This window comes from Pecten maximus, chromosome 1, assembly GCF_902652985.1.
Source record: "Pecten maximus chromosome 1, xPecMax1.1, whole genome shotgun sequence".
In the NCBI taxonomy this organism is placed as follows: Eukaryota; Metazoa; Mollusca; class Bivalvia; order Pectinida; family Pectinidae; genus Pecten; species Pecten maximus.
In genome coordinates this window covers 46,081,292-46,094,414 of record NC_047015.1, presented here as the reverse complement: position 1 = coordinate 46,094,414, position 13,123 = coordinate 46,081,292, and the positions used below count along the sequence as shown (strand labels likewise).

At 37.6% G+C, this 13,123-nt stretch overlaps 1 protein-coding gene across 4 annotated transcripts in view; it reads right to left on the bottom strand.

Moving 5' to 3' along the window:
- The window catches only part of LOC117335464 (paladin-like), a 142,393-nt gene extending 129,620 nt beyond the window's left edge, over nt 1-12,773 (bottom strand). For all 4 annotated transcript variants that reach the window (XM_033895476.1, XM_033895484.1, XM_033895493.1 and 1 more), the window contains exon 1: nt 12,646-12,773. In XM_033895476.1, coding sequence (XP_033751367.1) covers nt 12,646-12,733 — 88 coding nt within the window. In that variant the 5' untranslated portion in view covers nt 12,734-12,773. The remainder of the gene's footprint in view (nt 1-12,645) is intronic.
- Between the last annotated feature and the right edge of the window lie 350 nt (nt 12,774-13,123).

The following is a 13,123-nucleotide window of genomic DNA, read 5'->3' as shown; positions in this document are numbered from 1 at the left end:
TGATACCAAGATAGAATGGTCGGGGGTTATCAAGACACCAAGTGCCCTGATACCAAGATAGAATGGTCTGGGGTTATCAAGACACCCAGTGCCCTGATACCAAGATAGAATGGTCGGGGGTTATCAAGACACCCAGTGGCCTGATACCAAGATAGAATGGTCGGGGGTTATCAAGACACCCAGTGGCCCTGATACCAAGATAGAATGGTCGGGGTTATCAAGACACCCACCCTGATACCAAGATAGAATGGTCGGGGGTTATCAAGACACCCAGTGGCCTGATACCAAGATAGAATGGTCGGGGGTTATCAAGACACCCAGTGCCTGATACCAAGATAGAATGGTCGGGGTTATCAAGACACCCACCCTGATACCAAGATAGAATGGTTGGGGGTTATCAAGACACCCAGTGGCCTGATACCAAGATAGAATGGTCGGGGGTTATCAAGACACCCAGTGGCCTGATACCAAGATAGAATGGTCGGGGTTTATCAAGACACCCAGTGACCTGATACCAAGATAGAATGGTCGGGGGTTATCAAGACACCCAGTGGCCTGATACCAAGATAGAATGGTCGGGGGTTATCAAGACACCCAGTGCCTGATACCAAGATAGAATGGTCGGGGGTTATCAAGACACCCAGTGCCCTGATACCAAGATAGAACAGTCGGGGTTATCAAGACACCCAGTGCCCTGATACCAAGATAGAATGGTCGGGGTTATCAAGACACCCAGTGCCCTGATACCAGGATAGAGTGGTCGGGGGTTATCAAGACACACAGTGGCCTGATACCAAGATAGAATGGTCGGGGGTTATCAAGACACCCAGTGCCTGATACCAAGATAGAATGGTCTGGGGTTATCAAGACACACAGTGGCCTGATACCAAGATAGAATGGTCAGGGGTTATCAAGACACCCAGTGCCTGATACCAAGATAGAATGGTCGGGGGTTATCAAGACACACAGTGGCCTGATACCAAGATAGAATGGTCGGGGGTTATCAAGACACCCAGTGCCTGATACCAAGATAGAATGGTCGGGGTTATCAAGACACCCAGTGGCCTGATACCAAGATAGAATGGTCGGGGGTTATCAAGACACCCAGTGCCTGATACCAAGATAGAATGGTCGGGGGTTATCAAGACACACAGTGGCCTGATACCAAGATAGAATGGTCGGGGGTTATCAAGACACCCAGTGCCTGATACCAAGATAGAATGGTCGGCCGATGATGCTGATGAGACTGAGGGAACAACCTGCTAACAATACTTATAAGTCAGTGAGAATTGTCTGGGAAAACTGCTGAAAAGCCAGAGGGATTTTCTGCTTACAATGTTGAGTGACCAAAAGATATTGGCTGGTGACAACATGAGGAGACAAACAGGATTGTCTGCTGACAATATTGACAAGGCACACAGGATTGTCTCCTGACAATATTGACAAGACAAAGGGGATTGTCTGCTGACAAAAGTGTCACGACAAAGGGGACAACACAAAGGCGATTGTCTTCTGAAAATATTGACAGGACAAAGGGGATTGTCTGCTGACAATATTGACAAGACAAAGGGCATTGTCTGCTGACAAAATTGTCAAGACAAAGGGGACAACACAAAGGCGATTGTCTTCTGAAAATATTGACAGGACAAAGGGGATTGTCTGCTGAAAATATTGACAAGACAAATGGGATTGTCTGCTGACAATATTGACAAGACAAAGGGACAACACAAAGGGGATTGCCTGCTGACAAAATTGTCAAGACAAAGAGGATTGTCTGCTGACAATATTGACAAGACAAATGGGATTGTCTGCTGACCATATTGACAAGACAAAAGGGACAACACAAAGGGGATTGCCTGCTGACAAAATTGTCAAGACGAAGAGGATTGTCTGCTGATAATATTGACAAGACAAAGGCATTGTCTCCAGACAATTTTCCAGGTAAATGGAATGATTTATTGACAATCATAATGAGACAAAGAATTTGCTGGGTGACAATACTGACAAGATTAAAGGAATCATCAGCTGAAAATGATGATGATCCAGATGGAATTGTTAACTGTCAATGCTGACAGATATACTGAGGAGTTGTATTGACTGTTTGTCAAGGACAGACAACTTAATGTACTACAGCAATTAAAATCTATGCATGATGTATACTTGAATGTCAGTCCAACCCTGAAGTCCTATAAAACTGCCATGGATAATGATTAGATAAGCCTATGGTAGTAATTACTACAGGCAAAAAACTTATCTTCAAGAGGAGTAGGTGGGTATAGTATTACCCTTAAAAGCAGTGTTATATATTATGGAAATTTAATTTAAGTTAATGAATATACTTAGAATGCAGAATTAATGAAAATTAAACTAATTAAATCAGTTATATTACTGACTGCAAATATATGCCAAAATAATACCATTTCACGTATCATTTCACTGTCATCGGCACTGAGCTACATCCAACCTATCCATATCGCTACACCTCTGTGCCTATGGGGCACCACAGGGGGTATTTTATTTCATTCCAAACTAGAATGGTTTTACAAATACAAATAAGAACAATAATTTTAAACATTAACCAGTTCCTACCGGCCATATTCAGGACATCAATATTGCATTTTAAAATGAACAAATTTGTGTGCTAAAATAACCCACTCAGAGCCTCTTACGAATTACATACAAAACTCCAGCTTCTAGCTCTACTTGTTTTCTTATGGTAAACTGACTGTACTGCCTCAATGATGCATGGCAATTTGGTTTAATCTTTGTCTGTTTTGATTAGTACACAATTAAATCATAATGGTCCTCTTAGTCGTAAGTGTTATGTAACAATTATAATTACCTTATACGTATGCCCAAGACAAAGTTTAGGACAAAATCATCACAGGTGTTGATTTCAAGGTCAGTTGCTTCTGGACACCTGTCATGTTTGCTCAGGTTAAAGGGCGATTGAAAGAAGTAATTTTGGATATATTTTAATGATTCTGGACACAAAATCAGTTCAGTACTCGTAATTCAATGGGATCGGTATTGGGAAGTTTTCTATTACCATAACAAAGAAGGATCAATTCTGTACATCGCCATTTTGATCGGTATCAAGAGGTGGTCGGTTTTGAGAAGGATCGGTTTTGGAAAGTTGCACAGTATCACAAATATAATATGATATGGAATCTCATATGAAATCTGAAATATTTAAAACCAAGACCCTGTGATGAAGAATTTTCTCTATATGAGGTGTGCACCAAAACCCTGTGGTGATATATTTTCTCTATATTCATTCGAACAAGGTTCTGTGATGATGAACTTTCTGGATGCCAACAACCTTAAGCTTGTAATGGTGAAACTTCTCTTTTAATATTACCTAGGACCTATGATGATGAATTTTCTCTGTATGTCACCAAAGCCCTGTTATGAGGAATTTTCCCTATAATATTATGTTACCAAGGCCCTGTGAGTGATGGTGAATTTTCTTATGCCAACAAGACCTTGAAATTATAAACTTTTAACACAATGTCAAAAAGTCTGTTTCTATGGACAAAGCCCTGTGATGATAATTGATATTGACAAGGCCCTGTGCTGATAACTGATATTGACAAGGCCCTGTGCTGATAAACCACCTTGAATATATACACAACCACATGTACAGATCTGTGATGGCAAATTTATGTAGACCTTTTAAAACAATCCAGTGTCTACTGTATAAATTGTTCATCATTGGGGTATTGACATAAACCAAGATCAATATAAGACTTCCTACCAAATCCCTGTATACTGGTCTTATGTCAAAGTATGGCAGTATCTCAGGAGAGACACAAAATGTTACCAGATCTCCTTATATAGGCCTTACAACAAATCATGAGCGGTGCCATCAAAACTGGCAGAGCAAAAAATTTGACTAAAGTTCTATTAGAATACAGATGTAGAAGAAGCAATATGCTAAAGATGTAAGAAACAATAGACTTAAGATGTAAAAGAAATAATAGGCTAAAGATGTAGGAGTCAGACTTAGGAAACAATAAAGATGTACGTAGGAAACAATAGGCTACAGATGTAGAAAAACAATAGGCTAAAGATGTAGAAAAACAATAGGCTAAAGATGTAGAAAAGCAATAGGCTAAAGATGTAGAAAAGCAATAGGCTAAAGATGTAGAAAAACAATAGGCTAAAGATGTATGAAACAATAGACTACAATTGTAGGAAATGATAGACTACAGTTGTAGGAACTAATAAATAGACTACAGTTGTAGGAAACAATAGACTACAATTGTAGGAAACAATAGACTACAGTTGTAGGAAACAATAGGCTACAGTTGTAGGAAACAATAGGCTACAGTTGTAGGAACCAATAGACTACAGTTGTAGGGAACAATAGACTACAGTTGTAGGAAACAATAGGCTACAATTGTAGGAAACAATAGACTACAGTTGTAGGAAACAATAGACTACAGTTGTAGGAAACAATAGACTACAGTTGTAGGAAACATAGACTACAGTTGTAGGAAATGACAGACTACAGTTGTAGGAAACAATAGACTACAGTTGTAGGAAATGACAGACTACAGTTGTAGGAAACAATAGACTACAGTTGTAGGAAACAATAGACTACAGATGTAGGAAACAATAGACTACAGTTGTAGGAAACAATAGACTACAGTTGTAGGAAACAATAGACTACAGTTGTAGGAAACAATAGACTACAGTTGTAGGAAACAATAGACTACAGATGTAGGAAACAATAGACTACAGTTGTAGGAAACAATAGACTACAGTTGTAGGAAACAATAGACTACAGTTGTAGGAAACAATAGACTACTGTTGTAGGAAACAATAGACTACTGTTGTAGGAAACAAAAGACTACAGTTGTAGGAAACGATAGACTACAGTTGTAGGAAACAATAGACTACAGTTGTAGGAAACAATAGACTACAGTTGTAGGAAACAATAGACTACAGTTGTAGGAAACAATAGACTACATGTGTAGGAAACAATAGACTACATGTGTAGGAAACAATAGACTACAGTTGTAGGAAACAACAGACTACAGTTGTAGGAAACAACAGACTACAGATGTAGGAAACAATAGACTACAGTTGTAGGAAACAATAGACTACAGTTGTACGAAACAATAGACTACAGTTGTAGAAAACAATAGACTACAGTTGGTTGTAGGAAATGATAGACTACAGTTGTAGGAAACAATAGACTACAGTTGTAGGAAACAATAGACTACAGTTGTAGGAAACAACAGACTACAGTTGTAGGAAACAATAGACTACAGTTGTCGGAAACAATAGACTACAGTTGTAGGAAACAATAGACTACAGATGTAGGAAACAACAGACTACAGTTGTAGGAAACAATAGACTACAGTTGTCGGAAACAATAGACTACAGATGTAGGAAACAATAGACTACAGTTGTCGGAAACAATAGACTACAGTTGTAGGAAACAATAGACTACAGATGTAGGAAACAATAGACTACAGTTGTAGGAAACAATAGACTACAGTTGTAGGAACAATAGACTACAGTTGTAGAAAACAATAGACTACAGTTGGTTGTAGGAAATGATAGACTACAGTTGTAGGAAACAATAGACTACAGTTGTAGGAAACAATAGACTACAGTTGTAGGAAACAATAGGCTACAGTTGTAGGAAACAATAGACTACAGTTGTAGGAAATCTCAGTTTAACAGAAAATTGACTGTTTTTACATTCTTTTTTATGCTTCTCCAGCAAATATTTACATTTTCATCAATCAAATCTTGGTGAAAATTGTCTGAATGGCTAGAACATCTTTTCACCACATCCCCTCTCCTTTTTCAGAAATAAAGTAGTTTCGTTTGTTTTTGGGTGTTATCAGGGCAAAATTAGAAATTGAAGACATTTTTTCATGCATTTCTAAAGTATCTTTTAATCTTTAAAAGCGGACAGGTTCATATGCTTCCTTCTTGATTATGACTTCTGCTTCCTTTTTAAAACTCAGAAAGTCACAGGAAAAAATGGCTTTTCATTATTTTGGACACAGAAATGATGGTCCTTAGTCACGTCTGACAGGTGGCCGCTTATTCAGGTCACAAGTATAGTAAATAATGTTGGGAGGAAAAAATACGGTCGCAATATGAGAGGGAGTCGTTTAATTCAGGTGGTTGCTAATGCAGGTTTGACTGAATATCCTTTGAGGACTACTAGCATTTTCACCCCATTTTTTGAAAGAATGTTGAAACCCATACGAGTTAACTAAATCTGTCATTATGGATGAAGTTCATTGCCTCCATTTCTCAAAGTGCAACAGGTTTCAATATGCAGTTTGTCAAAATACCTTAAAAATGTCATCTCTTTGTTTGAAAAGCGTAAGCAGACAATATAATATCAGTGAAGATATCTCACAATTTATGAAGCAATTTGTTATTAAAGGGTCCCCGGATAATTCATTTGAAGCAGAGCTGTTATACGGTAATGACTAATTTCTGAAATTTTTAAAAGCAAATGCATTCACTCCGAAACAAATCTTAACAAGCACTTAATAAAACTGAATGGGGCTGACATATTTCATTGGAAATGAATAAAAATGCGTCCTCGCTCTCTTTTGAGACGGTAATGAGACCCAGATACTGGATCGTAAATACTCTGCATATTGATTGGTTACACTGAAGATCACCCCTACTATTTTTCTGGCAGATGAGCGACAGATACAGAGAAAATCTTCTAGCTTATTGTCAAAAGGAGCTTAATAAGCAACAATCATCATTTATTCGCCCAGTTTTGGGTTAAATTCCCAAGGACAAGTTTTCCTAATTCATAGATTTACGACTACACAGCCAATCAGAGATGTCAATATGACGAAATGTTTGTATAATCTCCACCTGTGTTCCAACCGTTTGGTCATTAATGCCTAATTAAACTATCCGTGGGAGTAACGGAGATGTCTACGATCTCAGACAATACATTAACTAGAATTGGCAACACTACTGGTATATCCCAGTGTCTGGCCAGAATTGTCTGGCAATGGTGTAGTGCCAGTGGAAGGCATTGCTGCCTGAGCTACATCGCCCATAACCTTGAGCAAAGCCAGTGGTTATAGTCCTTCCCCTCTACATGAGCAAAACATTTCACCGTCCATTTAGGTTGACAAATACTCTGTTACAATGTCCTTACCAACATCTGTACTACCATGGACTCTTTCAATTATTGACCATCAGCCCCCTTGTGGTGGTCATCTTCTAGGCCATATAGTGGTCAGATACAATTACTGGGCCGGATATGATCATGCAGCTTTTAACAGCAAGCCATTTTACCTTAATAACAAATGATAATGTTGGGAGATGATTTTTAGCTTTAGTGTACAGATATATGATCAATATAAACATCATGTGATAATGAAGGGACCAGCAAGGTTGACACATATCCAATACCAGGCTAAAAATGTTCTCCATATAGTGTTAGTGATACTCAAACCTTATGTACAGTGTCAGAGACATTCAAACCTTATATACAGTGTCAGAGACATTCAAACCTTATGTACAGTGTCAGAGACATTCAAACCTTATGTACAGTGTCGGAGACATTCAAACCTTATGTACAGTGTCAGAGACATTCAAACCTTATGTACAGTGTCAGAGACATTCAAACCTTATGTACAGTGTCAGAGACATTCAGACCTTATATACAGTGTCAGAGACATTCAAACCTTATGTACAGTGTCAGAGACATTCAAACCTTATGTACAGTGTCGGAGACATTCAAACCTTATGTACAGTGTCAGAGACATTCAAACCTTATGTACAGTGGCAGAGACATTCAAACCTTATGTACAGTGTCAGAGACATTCAAACCTTATGTACAGTGTCAGAGACATTCAAACCTTATATACAGTGTCAGAGACATTCAAACCTTATGTACAGTGTCAGAGACATTCAAACCTTATATACAGTGTCAGAGACATTCAAACCTTATGTACAGTGTCAGAGACATTCAAACCTTATGTACAGTGTCAGAGACATTCAAACCTTATGTACATCAGTGTCAGAGACATTCAAACCTTATGTGTAATGTCAGAGACATTCAAACCTTATGTACAGTGTCAGAGACATTCAAACCTTATATACAGTGTCAGAGACATTCAAACCTTATATACAGTGTCAGAGACATTCAAACCTTATGTACAGTGTCAGAGACATTCAAACCTTATGTACAGTGTCAGAGACATTCAAACCTTGTGTACAGTGTCAGAGACATTCAAACCTTATGTACAGTGTCAGAGACATTCAAACCTTATGTACAGTGTCAGAGACATTCAAACCTTATGTACATCAGTGTCAGAGACATTCAAACCTTATGTACAGTGTCAGAGACATTCAAACCTTATGTACAGTGTCAGAGACATTCAAACCTTATGTACAGTGTCAGAGACATTCAAACCTTATGTACATCAGTGTCAGAGACATTCAAACCTTATGTGACAGTGTCAGAGACATTCAAACCTATGTACAGTGTCAGAGACATTCAAACCTTATATACAGTGTCAGAGACATCAAACCTTATTACTACAGTGTCAGAGACATTCAAACCTTATGTGTACAGTGTCGAAGACATTCAAACCTGATGTACAGTGTCAGAGGAACATTCCAGACCTATAGTACTAGTGTACAGAGACATTCAACCTTATAGTACAGGTGTCAGAGAACATTCAAACCTTATGTACAGTGTCAGAGACATTCAAACTTGTGTACGATGTCAGAGACCATTCAAAAACCTTATGTACAGTGTCAGGACATTGCAAACCTTAGTGTACAGTGGTCAGGACATTCCAACCTTAATGTACAGTGGGCAGAGACATTCAAACCTTATATACAGTTCAGAGACATTCAAACCTTATGGTACAGATGTCAGAGACATTCACACCTTATGTTACAGTGTCAGAGACATTCAAACCTTATAGTACAGTGTCAGAGACATTCAAACCTATGATTACAGGTGTCCAGAGACAGTCAAACCTTATGTACAGTGTCAGAGACATTCAAACCTTATGTACAGTGTCAGAGACATTCAAACCTTATGTACAGTGTCAGAGACATTCAAACCTTATGTACAGTGTCAGATACATTCAAACCTTATGTACAGTGTCAGAGACATTCAAACCTTATGTACAGTGTCAGAGACATTCAAACCTTATGTACAGTGTCAGAGACATTCAAACCTTATATACAGTGTCAGAGACATTCAAACCTTATGTACAGTGTCAGAGACATTCAAACCTTATATACAGTGTCAGAGACATTCAAACCTTATACACAGTGTCAGAGACATTCAAACCTTATGTACAGTGTCAGATACATTCAAACCTTATGTACAGTGTCAGAGACATTCAAACCTATATACAGTGTCAGAGACATTCAAACCTTATGTACAGTGTCAGAGACATTCAAACCTTATGTACAGTGTCAGATACATTCAAACCTTATGTACAGTGTCAGAGACATTCAAACCTTATGTACAGTGTCAGAGACATTCAAACCTTATGTACAGTGTCAGAGACATTCAAACCTTATGTACAGTGTCAGAGACATTCAAACCTTCTGTACAATGTCAGAGACATTCAAACCTTATATACAGTGTCAGAGACATTCAAACCTTATATACAGTGTCAGAGACATTCAAACCTTATACACAGTGTCAGAGACATTCAAACCTTATGTACAGTGTCAGATACATTCAAACCTTATGTACAGTGTCAGAGACATTCAAACCTATATACAGTGTCAGAGACATTCAAACCTTATGTACAGTGTCAGAGACATTCAAACCTTATGTACAGTGTCAGAGACATTCAAACCTTATGTACAGTGTCAGAGACATTCAAACCTTATGTACAGTGTCAGAGACATTCAAACCTTATGTACAGTGTCAGAGACATTCAAACCTTCTGTATACAATGTCAGAGACATTCAAACCTTATATACAGTGTCAGAGACATTCAAACCTTATATACAATGTCAGAGACATTCAAACCTTATATACAATGTCAGAGACATTCAAACCTTATGTACAGTGTCAGAGACATTCAAACCTTATGTACAGTGTCAGAGACATTCAAACCTTATGTACAGTGTCAGAGACATCCAAACCTTATGTACAGTGTCAGAGACATTCAAACCTTATATACAGTGTCAGAGACATTCAAACCTTATGAACAGTGTCAGAGACATTCGAACATTATCCAGGACAGTTACAGAATGATTGACATATCTTCAATAACAGTGATTACTTTAAATAACGATTAATGATTGCCCACTACCACATTTAAGATCAAGATACAAATGTATACATTCGTTAAAGAAAATTTGACAGATATCTCTGATACCAGCATCAATTAATGATATTCTACATTCTGCATAAGAGATATAGAAAATTTACATGTTTATAATCATACAAGTTACAGAATGGTTGACAGATATCTCCAATGCCAGGTATAGGCTACTTAATACATTTTCCATACCAAAGAGATACGGATAGCTAAGTAAGTTTTGCAGATACATTGACAGCTGATCCCTGAGACTTAATTAATATGCTACTTATCAACAAGAGACTCAGAGGGCCTACATCACTCACCTAACTAAAGAGGTCAAGGTCATTCATTTGAACATTTGAACATTTGAACTTGGTATAGCCATTCACCTCTGCATGCTACAAGCCTAATATCAAGTCTCTGCGTTTCTCTGTTATTGAGCAGAAGCTGTTTGAAAAGAAAAGTTGACGATGGACACCACATCACATATAAAGCTCAGCAGGTGAGCTTTAGTGATGGAAAATCAAGTCAATATAAAACTATCTATGTGTTGATTGGCACAACCAGGATAGTTTGTGGGGGGGATAGGTGGGAAAAGAGCAATTGATTGACTACGATGTTATCACACTAAATCCACATTGTTAGCAGGGTTTACCTGATAAAATATGGATATATTACGTAGCTTTAGGAGACACCATTCAGAACAACATTTTGTATGGAATATTAAATCCAATAGAAAGTTACAAATAGATCATTAATAGTTGATCAACCATCAGAAGTCTGGGAGTGGCACTTACCAACAGAAGGAAATAAATCTACATAACAACACCCGGGCTCCACTTCAAATATTAAAGACCAAATAAAAAAATATTTCTGAACATATGTTTTCATATAAAATTTTATTTCCCTTCAATGTTTTTTTCAGAGCCTTAGGGGGCGATTATGTAACGTGTTTTGTTGTAGAGTTTTGGTGAGCCTATAGTTGCAGCCTCCGTACCTTTGATGTATATCCGTTTGTTTATCACTCAGTTAACACCTTGCCTACACGAAAACCAATTAGTCTTCACACATAGCAACAAAAATAGCCATTTTGTTTTAACAGGTGCAGCAGCTTTCAAATTTTGTACATTTTAGATTTGTACTTGAGAGAATTTCTTTTGTACATTTTAGATTTGTACTTGAGAGAAATTCTTTTTTATTTCAATCAGCAGAGCATTTCACTGGGAGCACAGGGGTCAGTTCCCAGTTGAAATACAATATTTGCCTTATTCCTGTCAGATTAAAATTGATGTCGTTGGCAGTCTTTGGACTGACAGTGAGTTAAAACCTGGTATGAAGTGCATGGTGATCTAAAGGACCTCAGGGGGAAGGGGGAACTAAGACGTCACGATACAATTGATTACAGCAGCTTCCTACACTTTGTGGTAGATAGGGGTTTCCCTGTTCTTCAATAGGTATAATGACAAACCGTAGGGAGCATTAAAGGGCCACAGGTTTGATGTCTGGGGGTGGCGTACGTACTATTCACCTCCCGGTTACAAAGGAGTTATCAATGTTAGTCTGACAATATCGCATACTTCTTTAGTGTATGATGAATTTCTTCATAATCTAGATACATATCTAAACACTTCTTACCTGCTGATGCTAAGAGATGTAATTCACTCACCGCCTCTAGCTCTTCAATTTTAAACTAGAGGTAATCAATTTTTATGATGATTCATTTTATTTATTTTTTTTGTGGTTTTACCAAGTCTAAAGCCAAAATAATTGATTTTTAGATGAAACTATAAAACAGATAATAGCAACGTCTCAATCAGGTTTATGTTTGGCACATTCTTTATTCTATCCACAAAAACAGTGAAAATTTAGTTACTTTTTTCACAGTACCAACTAAAAACTGTAAGCCAACTAAGGAGTTATAGCTCTTTATCTAAAAACCTTCTTTACAGTGACCAACTACCATAGCAACCATAATTGTGAGGGAAAAAATGCATGCTCATCTACATAATAATAGCTCCTTTATATCTTTGTGAAGTTTATTTGGAATCGGATCACCAGTTTAGGAGGAGGGGTTGTTCAGACAATATTTTTTCTACAGACGGACCGACAGACAGGCAAGCTGATTCTAGTATAGTAGGGGTAGGGGCTATAATAATATCTTCCGCAGTTTTTCTCCTGTAAGTACATATGTACTAGCTACCAAACCTACAACCTCAACCCACCCTAACTCTGGTCTGAGTATCATGAGCAATTCTCTGAAATGTGGCCTGAAGGCTGGAGAGTTCAATGCCAATGTAGAAATAAATGAGTAACTATACTACATGATCCTGAAATTAAAATCTATTTTGGAGCCTACCTTTGTCTCCGGATTTGGGAGATCTTCTACTATAACTGTTAAGTTCAGGTGAGGAGGGAGGAGTCAGGGTGCTGGCTCCCGACCCCATGGTTACCAATCATCTGTGTCCTCTAGCCACAATTACGGGTACTTCCTGTAAAAACAATATCTATAGTTACAAACAAGACCTTAGAGGAAAACAATATATAGTTATAGTCAAATGTTAGATAAAACAATATCTATAGTTACAAACAAGACCTTAGAGGAAAACAATATATAGTTATAGTCAAATGTTAGATAAAACAATATCTATAGAGTAGTGACAAACAAGACCTTAGAGGAAAACAACATATAGTTATAGTCAAATGTTAGATAAAACAATATCTATAGTTACAAACAAAACCTTAGAGGAAAACAACATATAGTTATAGTCAAATGTTAGATAAAACAATATCTATAGTTACAAACAAGACCTTAGAGGAAAACAACATATAGTTAT